The 19541-nt window shown below is 39.3% G+C and overlaps 1 protein-coding gene across 1 annotated transcript in view; it reads right to left on the reverse strand.

Annotated features, from left to right (window-relative positions):
- Positions 1–19541, reverse strand: part of SLC29A3 (solute carrier family 29 member 3) — a 131552-nt gene that overhangs the window by 16701 nt on the left and 95310 nt on the right. Inside the window, exon 4 of the mRNA XM_053692028.1 lies at positions 18027–18253. Coding sequence (XP_053548003.1) covers positions 18027–18253 — 227 coding nt within the window. The remainder of the gene's footprint in view (positions 1–18026; positions 18254–19541) is intronic.

Here is a 19541-nt window from a genome sequence, read left to right on the forward strand (position 1 = left end):
AGTGGTCCGCTCCACAGTTTCCTCCGGTGCAGACCCTATGCATATACAAAAACGTACATGTAAACACTCAACCTGGCTTGACAATGTTATCCACTTCAACTTCAACAACATCATCACCGGGCGCGAGCGGGCAAGGGAGGGGGTGGGGTTGTGGTTAGGGGAAGCGTCACGAGCAGACATGAGGTGTGAAGGGTATATAAAGTGTGGGAGGGACCGTTCAACCTTTAATTCTATTGGGCAGTCGGAGTGGGTTTGGAGGTGTTCCATCTCATAAGCATCATTTCATGAGTGGCTATCTTCTCTATCTTAAAATAGTGGTATCTCTCTAATGATAATAGCACACTCACTTGCTCCATCCACTCCTCCAATGTGGGGATGTTTATGATTTTCCATTGTTGTGGAATCAGAATTTTCACACTACTCAGCATTATGTACAATAAGGCTGTTTTAACATCATCTTTGAGATTTGGTAGGTCTAAAAAAAGTATGATGTGTGGGTCCTGTGGGATTTGTGAAGAGAATATTTTGTTCATATATGCGAAGACCTGGGGCCAGAAGGGGCACAATCTGGGGCATGTCCATCATATATGCAATAGATCAGCAGTCTCCCCGCATCCCAGCCAACACCTACTGCTAGCGTGTTTGTATATTATGTGTAACCTTTGTGGTGTGAGGTACCATCTGGCTAAGAACTTGTAGTTCATCTCCAGAATTTTTGCTGAGACTGGAGACTTTTTATGATGTTTGAATGTTTTCCCCCATTCTTTCCTATCCATTTCTATATTCAAATCTTTGCACCATTTATGGCAATAAGCTGGAAGGTCATCTGGACCTGTGTTAGATAGAATTCTGTATATGGAAGAGAGTGTGTGACGCGGGGTGAAGGGGAGTGCACACAAGGTCTTAAAATCTGTCTAGTGAAATTACTTTTTTGCTTATGAGAACTTAAGTAATGGGCAAGCTGTGTGTAGGAGTACCAAGAGGAGGGGAACCAAGGTTCCTCCTCCCTTAGCTCCTGCCATGAGATAAGTTTACGATCCATGATGATACTTTTCCAGGTGTGGGCCGGAATTTTAGGGGCGTGAGGCGGTGTGTGAGATATGGAGGGGAGAAAAGGAATCTCTGGGTTATTGAGTAGGGGGGATAATGGAGATGGTTTAGAGGTAACATGGGTGCTAGTTGCGACCAATTTATCCCATTGTGTGAAAAATTCAAGGAGGAGAGGATAGGCATTAATCACCTTGGGTCTATAAGCAGGCTGAAGCCAGCATAACCAACTTGCATTTGGGGTCATGAGTATTTCTCTGTCTAACTGTATCCATTGTTTGTGGCTGGTATTGTGGCACCAGTCTATAAGTCTTTGTGTTAGTGTGGCAAGCCTGTATTTCCCCAAGTTGGGTACACCCAGCCCTCCCCTGTCTCTAGTCATGTACAATGTCTTTTTGGGAATTCTCAGTCTGATGGAGCCCCATATAAATTGTTCTATATTGCCTTGTAGTTGTGTTATGTATTGCTTAGGTAAGGGAATTGGTAAAGTTTGCATGAGATATAGGATCCTGGGTAAGATGTTCATTTTGACTACGTGAATTCTGCCGATCCACGAAAGTGGTTTGTTTTTCCAACAAGATAAGTCCCTAGTAAAGTCTGTTAGTAGTGATTTGTAATTTGAAGTAAATGAGACCTGAGTGTCTGCGGTCAGAAAAACACCTAAATATCTTAGCTGGGAGGTCTGGACATGGAGGGGACATGTTTTAACCAATTCAGCCGTGACGTGGGATGGGGTATTGATGTTTAGTAGTTCAGATTTGTTTAAATTTAGGTGGAAGTTTGAGTGTTGGCCATATTCCCTGAACTCTGCCATTAAAGGGGGTAGTGAATGATCTAGGTCTGTAATGGTAAGAAGGATATCGTCGGCGTACATTGCCAGTTTATATTCTGAGTGCAACGTATGGATGCCTTTTATAAGGCAAATAAAATGGGCGATAGGGGGAATCCTTGCCGGGTGCCATTTCTGATGTGGAAGGGCTCTGATAAGATGGAGTTGATTTTGATTTTAGCCGTGGGTTCTGAATATAAGGAAAACATTTTGTTTATAAATGCTTGACTAATGTTGAATTTTGACAGGGCAGCCCTGAGAAAATCCCAGTCCACCCTGTCAAATGCTTTTTCAGCATCAGTGGAAATAAGAGCTAATGGGATATGATTAGCCTGCGCATAAGCAATTAATTGAGTGACCTTCAAGGTGTTGTCTCTTGCCTCTCTATTGGGGATAAAACCAACTTGATCTGTTGAGACGATTTGGTTCAGGATAGGGTTAAGTCTATCAGCTAGGATTTTAGCGAAAATCTTCACATCTGTATTCAGGAGGGATATGGGGCGAAAATTTTGTGGAGTGTTGGGGGTTTACCCGGTTTAGGGATTACGGTGATGTGAGCTTTGGATTTTGGAAAGCTAATTCCTTCCTCTAGCGTGTTGAATGCTTTGCATAGTCTGGGGGCTAGGATCTGAGAGAATTTTTTATAGTATTTAGTGCCAAACCCATCTGGGCCCGGGCATTTCCCGGTTGGCAAGCTATTAATGGCTGTTATTATTTCGGCTGTAGCTATAGGAGAGTCTAATTTGATGGATTGTTCTTCTGTGAGATGGGGAATGTTGACATTATCTAAGTATTGATGTAATTTACTTTTTTTAATTTCATCAGAGTATAATTGTGGTTGTGTCCCAGATAAATTATATAATGATGTATAGTAGTTTTGAAAAATATCTGCTATGGCTACACTATCTTTTTTCTCCTCTCCTTCTTTGTTTTTAACTACATGTATGTATGCTTTTAGTTGTTTTCTACGGATAGTTCTGGACAAAAGTTTGCCCGACTTATTTCCTTGTTCAAAATATTTTTGTTGGAGGGTGAACGCCTGCTTCTGGTATTCGTATTGCATATAAGTGTTAAATTCCGTCCTTGTTTCCTTTAGCTCTGTCAGCAGGGTAACATTTTGAGGGGATCGCTTGTGTGCTATTTCTAGTGTGTGTATTTTATCTAAGAGGTTTTCACTTCTGAGTCTATTGTGTTTAGTAAGGATGGCTTTATGTTTTATGAATTCGCCTCTCAGAACGCATTTATGCGCTTCCCAGATGTTGAAGTATGAAGTGTTAGTATCATCGTCATGTAAGAAATATTCTGCTAATCCTTTTTCTATTTCCTGACTAACAATCGGGTGGTCAAGGAGGGTTTCATCTAGTTTCCACTGGAAAGGAGACACTGTTTTTTCAGGCCAATTGATTGTGCAGGATACCGGAGCATGGTCTGACCAAGTAATGGAATGAATGCGGATATTTTTAACCAAGGATAATGTGAGTGCATCTGTTAATATATAGTAAATGCGTGAATAGGTGTTGTGTGGGTGCGAGTAGAAAGTATAGTCTGATGTAGTGGGATGAAAGATACGCCAGGTGTCGTGCAGAGTAAGGGATTGCAACTGGTTGTTAATATATTTAATGTCTCGTTGTGGAATGTGTGAGCAACCGGACTGTGTGTCTTTCGTGGGATCCAGTGGAATATTGAAATCGCCCCCGACAGTAAGCAACCCTTTTTTATGGTCAATGATGCTATTAGACAATTGTCGCATGAAGGTTTTCTGAGCTCGATTTGGGAAGTAGGCATTAACTATGGTGAGATGTCTATTGTATAGTAATCCTGACAGGATCAATAACCGGCCTTCCGTGTCTTGTTCTAGGTGAAATTTTTGGAAGGGTATATCCTTTTTAAAAAGGATACCTACTCCGTTTCTTTTAGTAGGGCCTGATGCAAAGAAGGCTGTGGAATATTTGTGGTGAAGCCAGCGCGGTTCTTTACCTTTTTTTAAATGAGTTTCTTGAAGAAGTATAATTGCACTGTTGTGTTTATGTAAATCTGTAAGTACGATGTTCCTTTTTTGCGGAGTGTTAAAACCTTTGACGATGATAGTGGTGAAAATGATGAGTTGGCCCTTATTTGTATTAGACATATTATAAACCCTGGTATATAGTGCAAGGTTAAGACCAATATATATCAAGACAAGGTATAAGTTATGCTTGGGGTACATGTCTGACGCTTTAATAAGAGAAGAGGGATGAGGAAGGGAGGAATGTGGGGTGTGTGCAAGGGTAGGATATTGCTCGCGCCCGGTTCAAACAACGAAATTATCCAGAGAACTTATAATTATCAAGTAGTAATAATGTCAAAGTGGCTAAGACAGGGTAAATCACAATTCACTGAAGTTAAGCAGATAGATAATCAACAGGCCCAAACTGGGCCAGAAAAAATATAAGTAACAGTGAGACAATTTCAATATAACAATAAACTGTTATCAATAGATAGCGGGGAATGAGACTTTGTATTGCCTATTTATTCAGTTGGGTAAAAAACATGTGGTCTTTTGATATGACTTGTTAATGTACTTCAAGTGTTTCCTTTCGCTATGGAGGGGTGGAGGGGGTCGTGAGTGTAGTTAGGGTGGTTGAGGCAGGTGGGGGAAGTCAGTCAGTAAGGGTGTCGATATATCTCATGACGTTTCCCATAAGTGCAGATTCCAGTGTCACAAGTTGGGGCTGTATGAGTCTTGCTAGAATATATATAGAGCGGTTTATGTTACGGTCCAGCGTCCTGGTGTACTCAGGAATTTGGTTTCGAGTTTACACAATACCTGCTTGTGGTCGTATGACAGAGCTGGTTTGGGTCTAGTAGTAGTGTGGTAGTGTTAAGTGAACAGACGCTGAAGGCTCTGGGTGGTGTTGGTATATGTATGTATGTGTGATGGGGTATATGAGCATTTGACAAAGTAACACGTTTGAACAATTATCTAGTTCATGCAAAATATAAAACATACTAGTAAGATAAAATAATAATCAAAGCATGAGTAAACAAAAACAAGATGAACTGGTTAAGTAACTTTCTACTCATCTGAACATTGTTGCTTCTTGTGAGTCTCTCGGGGAGATCCCCCTCAGTAGCTTGGACCAGTCCATAAAATTCTGCAGGAAAAGTCCACTTAGACAGCAACTCTGTGGGTCAGATTGGAGAGAGGGTTCAGCGAACCCCAGTTGTAGCTCTGTATCAATCTTCTTCCTCCTGTTCTCGGCCGTTGGGGTCCGTTGACCAGCACTTGTTGCCAGATCCAGGTTCCGGTGTTTTAACTCTTTCTGAATTGGGGTTCAAGGGCTGATGTAGATTGTTGAAAGAGGGTGTTGGAATCTGTGATGAATGGTCTGGGGTGGGCTCCCTGATCTGAGTGATACCCAGTGCTTTAAAGAATTCCGGAAGGTTGTGCTCCATTCTATAGACAGCTGTTAGTCCATTGTGATTAACAATTATGCTAAGAGGAAAACCCCAGCGATATGGTATTGTATGAGTTCTGAGGGTTTCAGTGACATGTCTTAGTTCCCTTCGCATTTGCAGCGTTGCAGGTGAGAGGTCTGAGAAGACCTGAAGTGGTATCCCTGCATGTGTTAATGGGCTTTTGACTCTGGCCCCCCTGGCGATCTTTTCCTTGTCTACATAGCTTAGGAAGCGTATTATCACATCCCTGGGGGGTGCTTTGGGGGACGGCTTAGGCCGCAGCGACCTGTGGGCTCTTTCTATTGAAACATCAGGGGAGGCGGGGGTGCTTTTAATCACTCTGAAGAGGTCTTGAAGGTAGCCAATTAGTGCATTAGGGGTGACAGATTCAGGAATGCCTCTGATACGCAGGTTATTCCTCCTATTGTGATTATCAAGGTCCTCAATTTTTTCCATGAGGAAGCCAATAGCCTCATTTTGCTGAGTTAAAGTCTGGGAGTTCCTATTAACTTCAGAGCGTAGTGTGCCTTGTGATTGCTCAATAGTGTCCACCCTTGTATTAAGCTGGGATAAGTCTTTCTAAAGATCACCAAAAAGCCCCCTCACCTCAGAGAGAACTTCTTTGATGTCATCCTTAGAGGAGAGGGACCTCAGGTTTTCTCTAGTGATAAGTTGGGCTCCTGACTGCTCCATAGCTGGTTGCATATGTTTGTTGCTTGTTTCTGTAGATTGTGTGTTCTGATCAGGTAGTTGATCTGTGACTACTGTGTGGGGTTTTAGGTACTGGCTCATAAGCAGCGAGGAGGCCGGCTTGTTTGCTTTGGGGGCGCGTTTGCAGGGCATACCCCTATAAAATTGCACCCGAGAAGTGCCCTTTGCTATAAACAGTTCTTGTTCCCACACCTTCAATAAAGCTTTAAACTGTTGATGTTAATAAAATGATACACCTGTGTCCCCCAGGCTATGAGCTGGTAATGATTGCTTTGAGTCTAGAAAGAGGCGCGGCGGATATACCGCTCTGGCGTAGCTACTTTTAATAGGGCCCAATATGCTCTTATCCACAACCCGCGCGGCTAGCTAGTATGGGCTTACAATGTATTTAATAAGCTGCATAATTTCACCCGCACTGCTCTTATTCCTTTGTCACCCAGATCTCACCTCATATACCACAGGAGGATCCGTTGATGGTGATAGTGATGGCACTCCCAGGGTGCTACAATACTTAGGTGTTGAGAGCCTGGAAAACTCCTTGTCAAGCTCGATTGCCAGCCAAAATGACCACTTATTTGAGTTATGTCCCAGCCCATTATGTAAGGTGCCTTCATGGTATGTCAAAGCGGGATGTAAAGGCGCGGTCCGTTTCTGTGATGCGTAACAGCAATGGCGCAGATTAGAGAGGCCCTGGGTAGCTTAATTAGATGGGGATATGGTAGCATCAATGTTCCCAACTGTTGCCTCAGATGTTTGTTTTGATGCCCCCTCCGATCCCAAGCGAATATCTGTTAAATTTGGGTCATAGTGTCCTTAGGCAATACTCCGGTCTGCAGAGCCGTTTCAGTGTGGGGCCATTAACCTGGGCTGCTAGGCTCCGCCCCCGTAACCGGGCTTTTAACAAAAAAGAGAATCCTTGTGAAAGTTTTTAAAACACCCATAAAGCAATAGAAAAACTATGTAGTCTGCCTATCCGGATAATATAAAAGATGCATTTAGATTTGTTAGCAGTAGTGCCTGCCCTGTTTGTGACAATCATGTGAGTGAGAAATACAATCAAATAGGAAATATGAACTCACGCCATTTGCAGATGTTGTCCTGAAGTGAGTTTTCCTGTAGATCCCTATAGCTGTAGTCATCACATCTACACATGTGTACATGCCACTACAAATGTAACTGTGACTGTATACAGCCTCTCCAAAAGGGATGAATGAAGCTTTAATGAATCATCACCATGTATGCTAACAAACCTCTATAATGTCTACAGTGGCCACGTTTAACATAGGTGCAAGCTAAAAGACTGGAAATAGCCGTGAAATAATCTAGCAAGAGCCGGAAAAGCCCTTCTTATCAAGTGCCTTGAGGTACCGAATTCGACAAGCCAGAATTGGCTCGAAAAGTAGCTCAAAAGTGAGCCGAAAATGTATTGTAATCGCAGAGAAGTTTCCAGCTCCATAAGCTAAATAGGCTTTTTTTCTAGCTACAAAAATCTATTTGTGAGTACATGAATCAGCCAAAATCTGTCTACTGTGCGCAAAATCAAAAAGTAACATTTTCTGCCCAAAAAACACAGATCTCGATAGCGCTGCGGAATCTGTTGGCACTCTACAAATACCTGATAATAATAATAATAATAATTGTGATTTTATATAGTGCTATAATGTACTGCTCTAACATATTTCTTTTTAAACTTGTATGTCCCTTTAAAGGGACATGAATCCCAAACATTTTCTTTCATAATTCAGATAAAGCAGGGGTCTCAAGCTCTATCTGCGGGCCACTGGCCAAGTGTGCTTCTCTGATGGGGGTCGCTTGAACTAAGTAAGTGCTCAGGAACTGGATATATTAAGAACTGGAATTTTACCCAAGTAGAAGTGCATGGTGGGAGTTGTAGCCCACAATAGACATAGACAGTTGTCTATATTTATCTTGTGAGTGCCTATATAGAACAAAAACTAGTTACACCTTTTAGAACCATAAAAAAAATAACTGGTTTACTTATACAATAAGGGAGAGCCAGATTAAAACTATTTTAAGGGCCGCATATGGCCCTGGTGCCAGTATTTTGAGAACACTGAGATAGAGCATACATTTGTAAACAACTTTTCAATTTACTTCTATTATCAATTCTTTTGGTGCCCCTTGAGGGAGCAGCAATGCACTACTGGGAGCTAGCTGAACACTTCAGTAAGCCAATCACAAGAGGCATATATATATGTGCAGCCACCAATCAGCAACTAGCTCACAGATCCTAAATCTACCTAGGTATACTTTTCAACAAAGAATACCAAGGGTACAAAGCAAATTAGATCAAAGAAGTAAATTGGAAAGATGTTTAAAAATGTCAGAATCATAAAAGGAAAAAAGAGGGGTTTAATGTCCCTTTAGAGCAACATGAAACCCACATTTTTTCTTTCATGATTTAGGAAGAGAATGCAATTTTAAACATATTTCTAATTTACTTTTATTATCTAATGTGTTTTATTCTCTTCATATTCTTGCTCAGTAGCTGCTGATTGGTTGCTGCACATCAAAGCCTTGTGTGATTGGCTCACCCATGTACATTGATTTTTCTTCAACTAAGGATATCTAATAAATGAAGCAAAATAAATAATAGAAGTAAATTGTAATGTTGTTTAAATTTGTATTCTCTATATGAATCATGAAAGAAAGATTTTGGGTTTAGTGTCCCTTTAATGCTGTTGTGAGATAAATAAATGAATTGCAAGCTTTAGTGCAACCATTTGCTAACATATTTCCTTATGAGCTTTGTTTCTAACTGAATTATCATTTCATTTGGTGCAGGGTCTTTTGCTCAGTGTTCCTGTGATTACTAGTGACAGCCCCGTGAATTAGCCTTCAACGTCTCTGTCACTGGAGTTAATTATGACTAATTAGACCTAATTTCAGTTGAACTCAACACCTGAAAGCAAAAGCACTTCAAGTTCAAGTGGCTGGAATAATACAATAGTAGCGGCTCAGACAATTAGACGTAGAAGCATAATTAGGATTACAGAAGATTATTTCTATAGTATTCACTGATCAGTCAATAGCAAACAATAAAAAATAATGATCTAAAAATGTCTGATTACAAGATGCAGGGCACTGAATCATAATAAAAAACACAATGCATTTATATCCACTCAAATAAACACAACACCAAGGAATACAGCCATAAAAAAGAATATAGAATCTGAAGATAGAAAATGGTATTTCAATTATTTGTCCCTCTTATTACTATTAAAGGGACAGTCAACACCAGAATTTCTGTTGTTTTAAGGTGAATGGCTCCTTGGCTAACATTACAAAAACGGGACAGAGGAACCTATTGTTGCCTGATTTTCATCCCCTTGACTTAAGCTGAAGTGTAATGGGCTTGTGAGCCAACATGCTAAACACCTGCCAATAGCATTATGTATGTTCCTGGAGTTTTTGAATAGCTCAGTGTATCTGTTCCTACTGTTTGCTATAGAAACTGAAAAGTTATAGGTTGCGCTCGAGTGCAAGTCGGAATTGTGCTTGAATATTTAGTGTGACTTGAGCCCTGAATTAAAGTGTAAGGGTTAAAACAAATTCACAAAATACATCAAAAACACTGAGGTCCCTGGGAGTATTTTCTAAGCTGCCTCCCGGGGACCTGAGTGCATTTTAAACATTAGAACAAGTTAATATTTTCCCTCAGATGTGAAGACGTGGGGCTCACAGGAACGGTAGTGAGAGAACAGAAAGTAGCATGATCCCACAGCACCGCCTGTAATGAAAAAGCCGGTGTCGTGTTGGTGCTAAATTACGATGGGCCACTTTCATGCTACAGTAACACCAGTCCACCAATCACCTGCTAGAGACATCTCCTTCCTAGTCTATGCTCCGCCCCTCCTCTCCGGGACATCCCAGGAACGCTGACTGCTCAGAGGGAGAGACCCGTCACATGTGCAAAATTAAGGTGTTATAGTAATTTATAAGAAAATCACGATTTTTTTTTTATAAAAAAATTGAGATCCCCCCCATATCGCCCAGCCCTATATATATATATATATATATATATATATATATATATATATATATATATATATATATATTGAATATATATTTAAAAAAAGACCTCTTTATTCTAGTGATGAACATAGGAATGTAAAGTATTCCTAATGAACCTGTGGTTTTAGCGCAGTGTCGGGTTAGAGCGGCGCAAGCAGTAAATAATTATATTTGAAGTCCAGAAATTACCATACCTGAGTTATTTGCTTGGGTTTTCAACTTGTAATACCAGCGATAATCCGGCCACACAATTTTTTTACCCTGTGCTCAAATAAATATTATCGCTCAACTTGTAATCTGGGCCAAAATTGTTTATTATATGTTCAATAACAAATTAACAATTTACTTTTTACCTTCTTTTCTTGCAATTTAACTTTGAAAATTGTGGACTTTCCAGTTCTGAGGATTAGAAGCACACTACAGATTTCACAAGCCTAATCCTTTCAGTAATAATTGCCCTCAGTGATCAGATAAGATACTGAAAAACAGTGCAAGTTTTACTAACAAAATCAGAGTGTCTTTGTCTAACCTATTGATAAGTCTGGATTGGCTTCTCCGAACAATGACAAGAGGTAAGGGGAAGTTCAGCAATTGAAAAAAACAATTGCAGCAAACAAGGTATTCACAGCCTTTATACAGTCAGACTATATGTTAATATGTTTGAAGACTATAGTTTTGCAAATACAAGATCTTTTATGTTCATTTCATTGAAACAAATCACTGACTTGAAATGAAAGCGGACAATGGAAATCAGACTGTTTTAACAGGGTCTACTACCTAAGACAGAAAACGGTGGTATTTAAAAATGAAATTAATCAACAGGTTGTTCAATTGATTTTTTCAGAAAGCTTTGAATTGAAATTATTTTATCAATAACGGTTCAATAAAAAGCCTTATAATCATAGCTTGGCACAAATCTGTAGCGCCATCTGTTGTCAGTTAGGGCTATTACATTCTGTACACAGTGCATAGCTGAAATATATCTACAAAATGATATTTAATTCCATAATGACAAGTATGAAAGGTTTCTGTTTTTATTCATGTCATTGTTACTAAGGAAATAATCTCTTTCAAGTTGTTCCAATCTTTAATCAACGAAAAAGATTACATTCTCGACATGGGGTTAAATTACAGAGTGCAAAATTTCAAAACAAATGTACGTACGTTTTCTATTTTTTACCCCAAGGAGACATTTGCGAATAATAAATAACAGAAGTGTCTGTGAACTTGACAAATGCATTTAAGGAAAAAAAAAACCCGAATAAAAACAGCACCATATTAAAATCCTGCAGGGGACTCATCAGTCATACAAATGTATCAGCAGATCATCAAGTATGCAAATGAATTACATACAAGGGTAGAGCAACTAATTAAACAATGCGCTCACATACATCCCTGCCTATGGCTTGCCTATTTGTATTACTGCTTCATTTTGTTGTACACGATAAATATTTAAAGGGACGTGGAAGTTAAAGGGACAGTAAAGTCAAAATGAATCATTAATGATTAGCTAGAGCATGTCATTTTCAATACATTTTCAATTATTATTATCAAATATATCAATATACTATTATCAAATAAATGAGCTTTTTCTATTGGTATCCTTTTTTGAAGTATAACCTTAGTTGGCTCAGGAGCAGTAATGCACTACTGAGATTGGTGGCTGCACATTTATATAGCTTGTCATTGGCTCACTAAATATGTTCAGATAACTCCCAGTAGTGCACTGCTGACCCCGAGGCTACTCTTCAACAAAGGATGCCAAGAAAGCAAAACAAATCTGAGAATGGAAATAAACTGAAAAGTTGTTTAAAACTACATCCTCTATCTGCATCATAAATGTTTAATTTTGACTTTACTGTCCCTTTAATATTGAATTTTAAAATCTTTCCAGTTTATTTCTATTATTATGAAAGCATACTGAGGAAGGGTCAGGAGCGTGCACGAGTTTTGACCACTATATGGCAGCAATGTTTGTAATAGTGTTTTTTAACCATATTATATATAGGGCTCGAGCTATCAAGCGACGGCAGACAGGGGCGTACATAGGTTGAAAATAAAGATCATGTGGTGAGATAGTATTATCATTTGATATATGACGACCGGTGCTGATATTTGTATATACATTTAGTAGGCTATCCTACACTTCAGAATTAATGTTAAAGGGACAGTCTACTCCAGAATTGTTATTGTTTAAAAAGATAGATAATCCCTTTATTACCTATTCCCCAGTTTTGCACAACCAACACGGTTATAATATACTTTTAACCTCTGTGATTACCTTGTATCTAAGTCTGTGCAGACTTCCCCCTTATTTCAGTTCTTTTGACAGACTTGCATTTTAGCCAATCAGTAACCTGTCATAAGTAACTCCACGGGCGTGAGCACAATGTTATTTACATGAACTAACAATTTTTCTTGGTATCTTTATTTTTAAAAGCAGGAATGTAAGATTAGGAGCCAGACCATCTTTGGTTGGTAGCTAGCCACCAATCAGCAAGCGCCAACCAGGTGCTAAACAAAAACAAAAAATGGGTACCGCTCCTAAGCTTACATTCCTGATTTAAAAAATAAAAATACTAAGAAAAATTGATAATAGGAGTGAATTGCAAAGTTGCTTAAAATTACATGCTCTGTCTGAATCATGAAAGAAAAAAATTGGGTTTAGTATATCTTTAAGTTTGTAATTATTTATTCTGCTAAGTAAAACATTTCAACCCAAGATGAAACCTTGATTTTTGATAATTATAAGGAAGCAAAGGTTTTTCTTGAACAAAACGTCATTGGAGATAAGACATAACTATATAGAATATGGGATTATAGGTCCTAGGGTTTAACTAATATTATTCTCAGATAACTTGAGATTTAAAGATGTGATATGTTTAGGTTAATAGGATTAATGTATAAACTATTGTAAGATATTAATATCTTTAGGAAGGGTAATCCGAGTTCTGTAGGCGATAGCTGTATGCGTCTTTATTGTGGTGTAGTTCTACGAGCTGATTTGCTAAGAAAATGTAAATCAGTAGGTGTATTGTATAATAGCAGCATAAAAGAGATTAATTTTAAAGGGTTTTTATTTTGTTTTTCCTTCTAAGTACACCTTTTAAAGATGAGTACAGGTATTAAAATATTATCATGGAATGTGGGGGGGTATCTCTTCCCCTATAAAAGAAAACTCATAATTAAAAAAATTAGGAAAACATAAACCTGATATTGATTTTGTTGATGAAACTCATTTAAAAGAACACAAAATATATCAACTCAAATTTAAATGTGGAAAGTGTAATTGCAACTCTGTTAAAAGAAAAAAGGGCATTGCCATTCTATTCAACAAAAATCTTCAAAATGAAATTCTCTTCCAGGAACCGAATACCGAACAATGATAAAAAAATAAAAAAAATGGTCAAATTATTTTAATTATATGTAATGTCTATTTTCCAAACAAGAATGATTCTAGTTTCTGGAATAAATTAAAGCTTAAAGGACCAGTCAACCCAAAAAATGTTCTAACTTATTTATATAATGTGTGCAACGATTATTACTGCAAACTGTATCTCAATTTAGAGCGATAAATACTGTGGAACTAGAAGCACTTGCTAGAGCCCCCTCGGCCATTTAGAAATTCCCGACTGAGCCCTCCTTCCCCCGATGTTATTCTGATCTTTCTCTCATTGTCCACTAAATCAAACAAGTCGATCCGCCGCGTTCCTGCCTATTTGCACATGCACAATGCGCCATTTATGCTAAACAGGGCTTTATCAGTAAGGAATCAAAAACAACCGCTCAGTATCATAGTGGTTCTTGTATGCGGCCGTCGATTAAGAGAATGCACACACTGATCCGCCGCATACAAGAACCACTATGATACTGAGCGGTTGTTTTTTATTCCTAACTGATAAAGCCCCCTTCAGCATAAACAACGCATTTCGCATGCACACGCCGGATTGACTTGTTTGATTTATTGGACGATGAGAGAAAGATCAGGATAGCATCAAGGGTAGGAGAGCCCAGGCGGCCATTTCTAAACGGCCGAGGGGGAACTAGTAAGTACTTTTACTTCCACAGTATTTATCAATCAAATTGGGATACAGTTTGCAGTAATAATCGTTGCACACATTATATAATTAAAGGGACACTGAACCCAAATTTTCTCTTTTGTGATTCAGATAGAGCATGCAATTTTAAGCAACTTTCTAATTTACTCCTATTATCAAATTGTCTTCATTCTCCTGGTATCTTTATTTGAAAAGCAAGACTGTAAGTTTAGATGCTGACCCATTTTTGGTGAACAACCTGGGTTGTTCTTGCTCATTGGTTAATAAATTCACCCTCCAATAAGCAAGTGCTGTCCAGGGTTCTGAACCAAAAATTGTCTAGCTCCTTAGCTTAGATGCCTTATTTTTTCAAATAAAGATAGCAAGAGAATGAAGAAAAATTGATAATAGGAATAAATTAGAAAGTTGCTTAAAAACATTTTTTGGGTTGACTGGCCCTTTAAGCTTTTACAATTCCAAACTTCAAATTTGATAGTTTCTGGGGACTTTAATCTTGACCCCCCCCCCCCCAAACAGCAATGTATAAATATAAATTATAATTTTTCAGGTAGCAGGTGACTGCCATAGACAATATGGCTATTGCTTATTTACTACTTTCACGTTGCTCTGCACTATAAACGGGACACTGATAAGTTTGGACAGGGGCAGCAACATACATACAATGTCACAGGGCTTGATTACGAGTGGGAAAAGCAACCCCCATAGAAAGTCATTAAGGGGTTAATACAATGTTTAACTGTTTCTTTACTTTAAATATTTAACATTCCAATGTTTTTCACATAGAAGAATATGTTCTATTTATTCTTAAATACATACATATATATATTAGGGCTCGAAATTTCAAGCCCTAAGCCACTTTACCACCCACTCCACACCCACTAACCCCACATTTTTTGCATATGTTTAGCCAAGGTAAACACCTTATTGTGCCTGAAACTTAAGTTAAGAAGTAGGGCTGGACGATATGGGGAAAAAAATAATCACAACAGCGATTTAATCGCGATTTTCATGTCAGCACCCCCTGTAAACCCCATAAGCCCCCCTCTGTAACCTACATAAGCCCCATCAGCTCCCACTGTAACCCTGCACCCCCTGTAACCCCCATAAGCCACCCTCTGTAACCTACATAAGGCCAATCAGCTCCCACTGTAACCCTGCACCCCCTGTAACCCCCATAAGCCGCCCTCTGTAACCTACATAAGCCCAATCAGCTCACACTGTAACCCCGCACCCCCTGTAACCCCCATAAGCCCTCCTCTGTAACCAACATAAGTCCCATCAGCTCCCACTGTAACCCCCCAATAAGCACCCCCATTAACATCATAAGCGCTGCGGAATCTGTTGGCGCTCTACAAATAACCGATAATAATAAAAAAATAATAAGCACCGCCTGTAACCACCATCAGCCCCCAACCCACATAAGTCCCAGCGCACCCCCCTCCCTGTAACCTGCATCAGCCACAGCGCACCCCCCTCGCTGTAACCCGCATCAGCCACAGCACTTCTCGGTAAGTCGGCCCCCCTCCCTATAACCCGCACCAGCCACAGCGATCCCCGGTAAGTCGGCCCCCCTCCCTGTAACCCGCATCAGCCCAGTGCACCCTGTTAAGTCGCCCCCCCCCCCTGTAACCTGCATCAGCCACAGCGCACCCCCCTCCCTGTAACCCGCATCAGCCACAGCGCTCCCCGGTAAGTCGGCTTAATATCGCAAGGCAGGCACGGCAAGTCGGCGGCCCTCTTGTACATCATAGGAGACGTCAAATGGGACGTGGCTAAAAATTGCATACTCTTGCGGTTTTAAAACCGTGGCGATTAATCACGATTTCAAATCGCATCCGTGATTCATAAGACCGCTGCTCCTTAACTCATCCGTCACCTCTGAGGATACAATCTGGATGATTGACACCCCCTGCAAGAGGCCGATTGGATGCAAATGTGCAGGGGGTGGCATTGCACAAGCATTTTACCAGAAATGCTTGTGCAATGATAAATGCCGACAGCGAGCTACAGTGGATCATGCCCGCCCGACATTTGATAAATCTACCCCATATCTTCTCTTTACACTCTCTCTCTTCTTTCTCAAATGTCTTACTTTTTTATCTCCACTCTTTCTTAACGCTATCTTTTTCTCCACTTTCACTTTTCCTTATCAATCTCTCTCTGCCCCTGTTTACCCTTTTCGAAATAACATTTTAAGCACTAATTAGGTCCCTATAGCCCAAGAGGAATAACATATCCTTGCCCTTTCATGGGTTTATAGTATCAATTTAGATATTTGTAGACATTCACTCACTAACTTTCATTCACCACTGTTAAATTTCCACTCGCCAATGGCAAGTGAAAATTTTGAGCCCTGTATATATAAGAAGACATATACAAAAATATAGATACATTTGCATTGAATACAGAAAATAGCGATAACGAAGTGTGAAGTTTGGGTGTTTAGGTATTTACAGGCCCATTTATCAAGCTCCGTACGGAGCTTGAAGGGCCGTGTTTCTAGCGAGTCTTCAGACTCGCCAGAAACACAACTTATGAAGCAGCGGTCTAAAGACCGCTGCTTCATAACCCTGTCCGCCTGCTCTGAGCAGGCGGACAGGAATCGCCGGAAATCAACCCGATCGAATACGATCGGGTTGATTGACAGCTCCCTGCTGGCGGCCGATTGGCCGCGAGTCAGCAGGGGGCGGCGTTGCACCAGCAGCTCTTGTGAGCTGCTGGTGCAATGTTAAATGCGGAGAGCGTATTGCTCTCCGCATTTAGCGAGGTCTTGCGGACCTGATCCGCAGTGTCGGATCAGGTCCGCAAGCCCTTTGATAAATGGGCCCCTTAGTGTAAAAAAAGGGTGAATAGTGAAATTTATAAAATTGTATATATTGTAATTGTTTGTAAAAATGGAGTATAAATTAAACTTATAGTGAAAGCTTTTATTAAAACCTATGATTTCATATTTCAATTTAGTAAATAATTAATGTGGGATATAACGTACTCTATATAAAATGACACAAAAAATTTAAATAAACGTATCTTGCAATTTTGTTTCATTTTCATTATATAAAGTGATGGTAAAGTTTCCAATTTGTATAACCAGATCTGGAATGGAAATAATATTTTAGATAGACTTTAATTAATTCATTCTAACGAAGATGCGTTATAACTTACTTTTTAATATTGCAATGAAATTCTAATACTCCGTGCTCCGGCCGCCCACTTCAAAAGTATTTTTTTTTTGTTGAGCTAATGGTTTTGACTGTTCTACAATCCGTGTTCTAGCCACAAATAAAATTGTGTACCGTATGGCTAGAACACCAATTGGAGAACAGTCAAAACCATTAGCTAAAAAAAAATTACTTTTGAAGTGAGCGGCCAGAGCACAGGGTATTAGAATTTCATTGCTATTTTAAAAAGTAAGTTATATTGTATCTTCATTAGAATGGATTGATTAAACTCTATCTAAAATATAATTTTATTCCGGATCAGTTTATACCAATTGGATACTTTACCATCACTTTAATTATTGAGGAAATACATTTTGAGTTGTTTGACCCTTTAAAGGGACAAGAAACCACAAAAATGTAATTCATGATTCAGATAGAACATAGAATTTTAAACAACTTTCAAATTTACTTTTATTATCAAATAAGCTTCATTCTCTTGTTATCATCTGCTGAAGGAACAGCTTTGCACTACTGGCAACTAGATACCACATATAGTTAGCCATTCACAAGAGACAAATATATGCAGACACCCATCTGCAGCTAGCTCCCACTAGTGTAAGATATGTGCATATTATCTGTAGTGAATCAAATCAAGTCAAGTGACTGCACATACAAGCGCAAGCCCAGCATCAGGTTTCTCTCACACCAAATATGCAGAGCGCAGCTACGGTTTATCAAGCAATCAGTTACCTGAAATCAGCGCCTGAGAGTGTTTCATTGGAAAGGTTCCTGTCACCCCAAAGACACTGGCAGTGAAGACGTTTGCTGCTCCACAGAGAATGGCCACGCAGACCAAAGTCAAGGCGAAGAACTCCTGTGTCCAGGTGGATGTGTCTACTCTGACCAATACAGTGATGAAAATGAAGATCAAAAGCATAACAACCAGTGACGAGACTATTCGCGTCTTCGGAGACACCCTGAAAAAGACGAAAAAAGCATCAGTATGCGGTTGAATCGCTAATATAAATATGCAATAAAAAATCTTCTGTTTTACTAATTGGGGTGAAACAATGAAAATATCACTGAAAAACTGTTTAGAGAAGAATAAACACAAAATATGTAGCCACCAATAAGCAAGCGCTATCCAGGGTGCTGAACCTAAAATGGTCTGGCTCCTAAGTTTTATTTCTGATTTTTAAATAAAGATAGCAAGAGAATGAAGAAAAATTGATCAATTAGAACGTTAATTAAATTGCTGCTCTATCTGAATCACAAAAGAAAAAAATTGGTTTTAGTATCGCTTTAAGTTTATTATTGTCACTTCTATATTTCTAATAGACTTCTAATCTTTCTCAATCAAACGGTCCCTTTTTTCAACACACAAAAGTACCAGAAGTTACATTGTAAAGCCTGTCTGATAGGAAATAGTTTATAAATACAATCCTTGTTGTATTCTTTTGTCCTAAGCTTAGAAAAAGGTTTTGCCCCTAACATGAACTGCAAGATTTACTGCGATTAAATTACCATATTTTATTTTTTTTCTCCTCTCACCTGTGAAATAAATATCTATTTTGAGAATAAACAGAATCTATACGCTAGTGACAGTCGTGTGATGAGGGAACAGCTAATAATCTCTGCTTCGAAAAATGCAGATAGAGGTCTGAGAGAGCGTTCCCCGGCCTGCCAATGTTGGCGGATAATTAGCTGTCTGAATGGGGAGGAAACATATAGACGTAGGAAATACTCTTATCAGACACTACCAGGGAAGAGGGGGTACACTTAGCAAAAAAAGTGCCAATAGGAAAATCAACTTGGTAAATAATAGAAATAGAAACGAGCTGCAGCATATAAACTTGTGATAAACATCTAATTAAGTTTGCCTTCCTTGGTATCGCATGCAAACCCATTGTTACGTTCAACATTTTCACTTATCCTTCTGCGCTACATACTGATAACCATCATTTATTTACAAGAGTTCCTCCTTGTCTCATTCACAGCTTGCCTGAACAGAATACATATGTATAAGGTTCTAAGACGAAAAATATTTCCATCTAAAATCAGTTAAAAAATGTTAAAGAAATAGGTGAAGCAGAAAGCATTGCTCAAAATAGTGGGCAAGTGACTAGGGGTGACCGAGCTACAGGGGCACCTGTTGTCAGCATTTAAATTAAGTTGCTGAGAGATCATTAAATACACACACATATATACACACAAATGCAGCAAAATTCATCTGTTTCCGCAGCTGCTCCTTATCTCGTCTGCCAC

Source organism: Bombina bombina, chromosome 9 (genome assembly GCF_027579735.1).
Source record: "Bombina bombina isolate aBomBom1 chromosome 9, aBomBom1.pri, whole genome shotgun sequence".
In the NCBI taxonomy this organism is placed as follows: domain Eukaryota; kingdom Metazoa; phylum Chordata; class Amphibia; order Anura; family Bombinatoridae; genus Bombina; species Bombina bombina.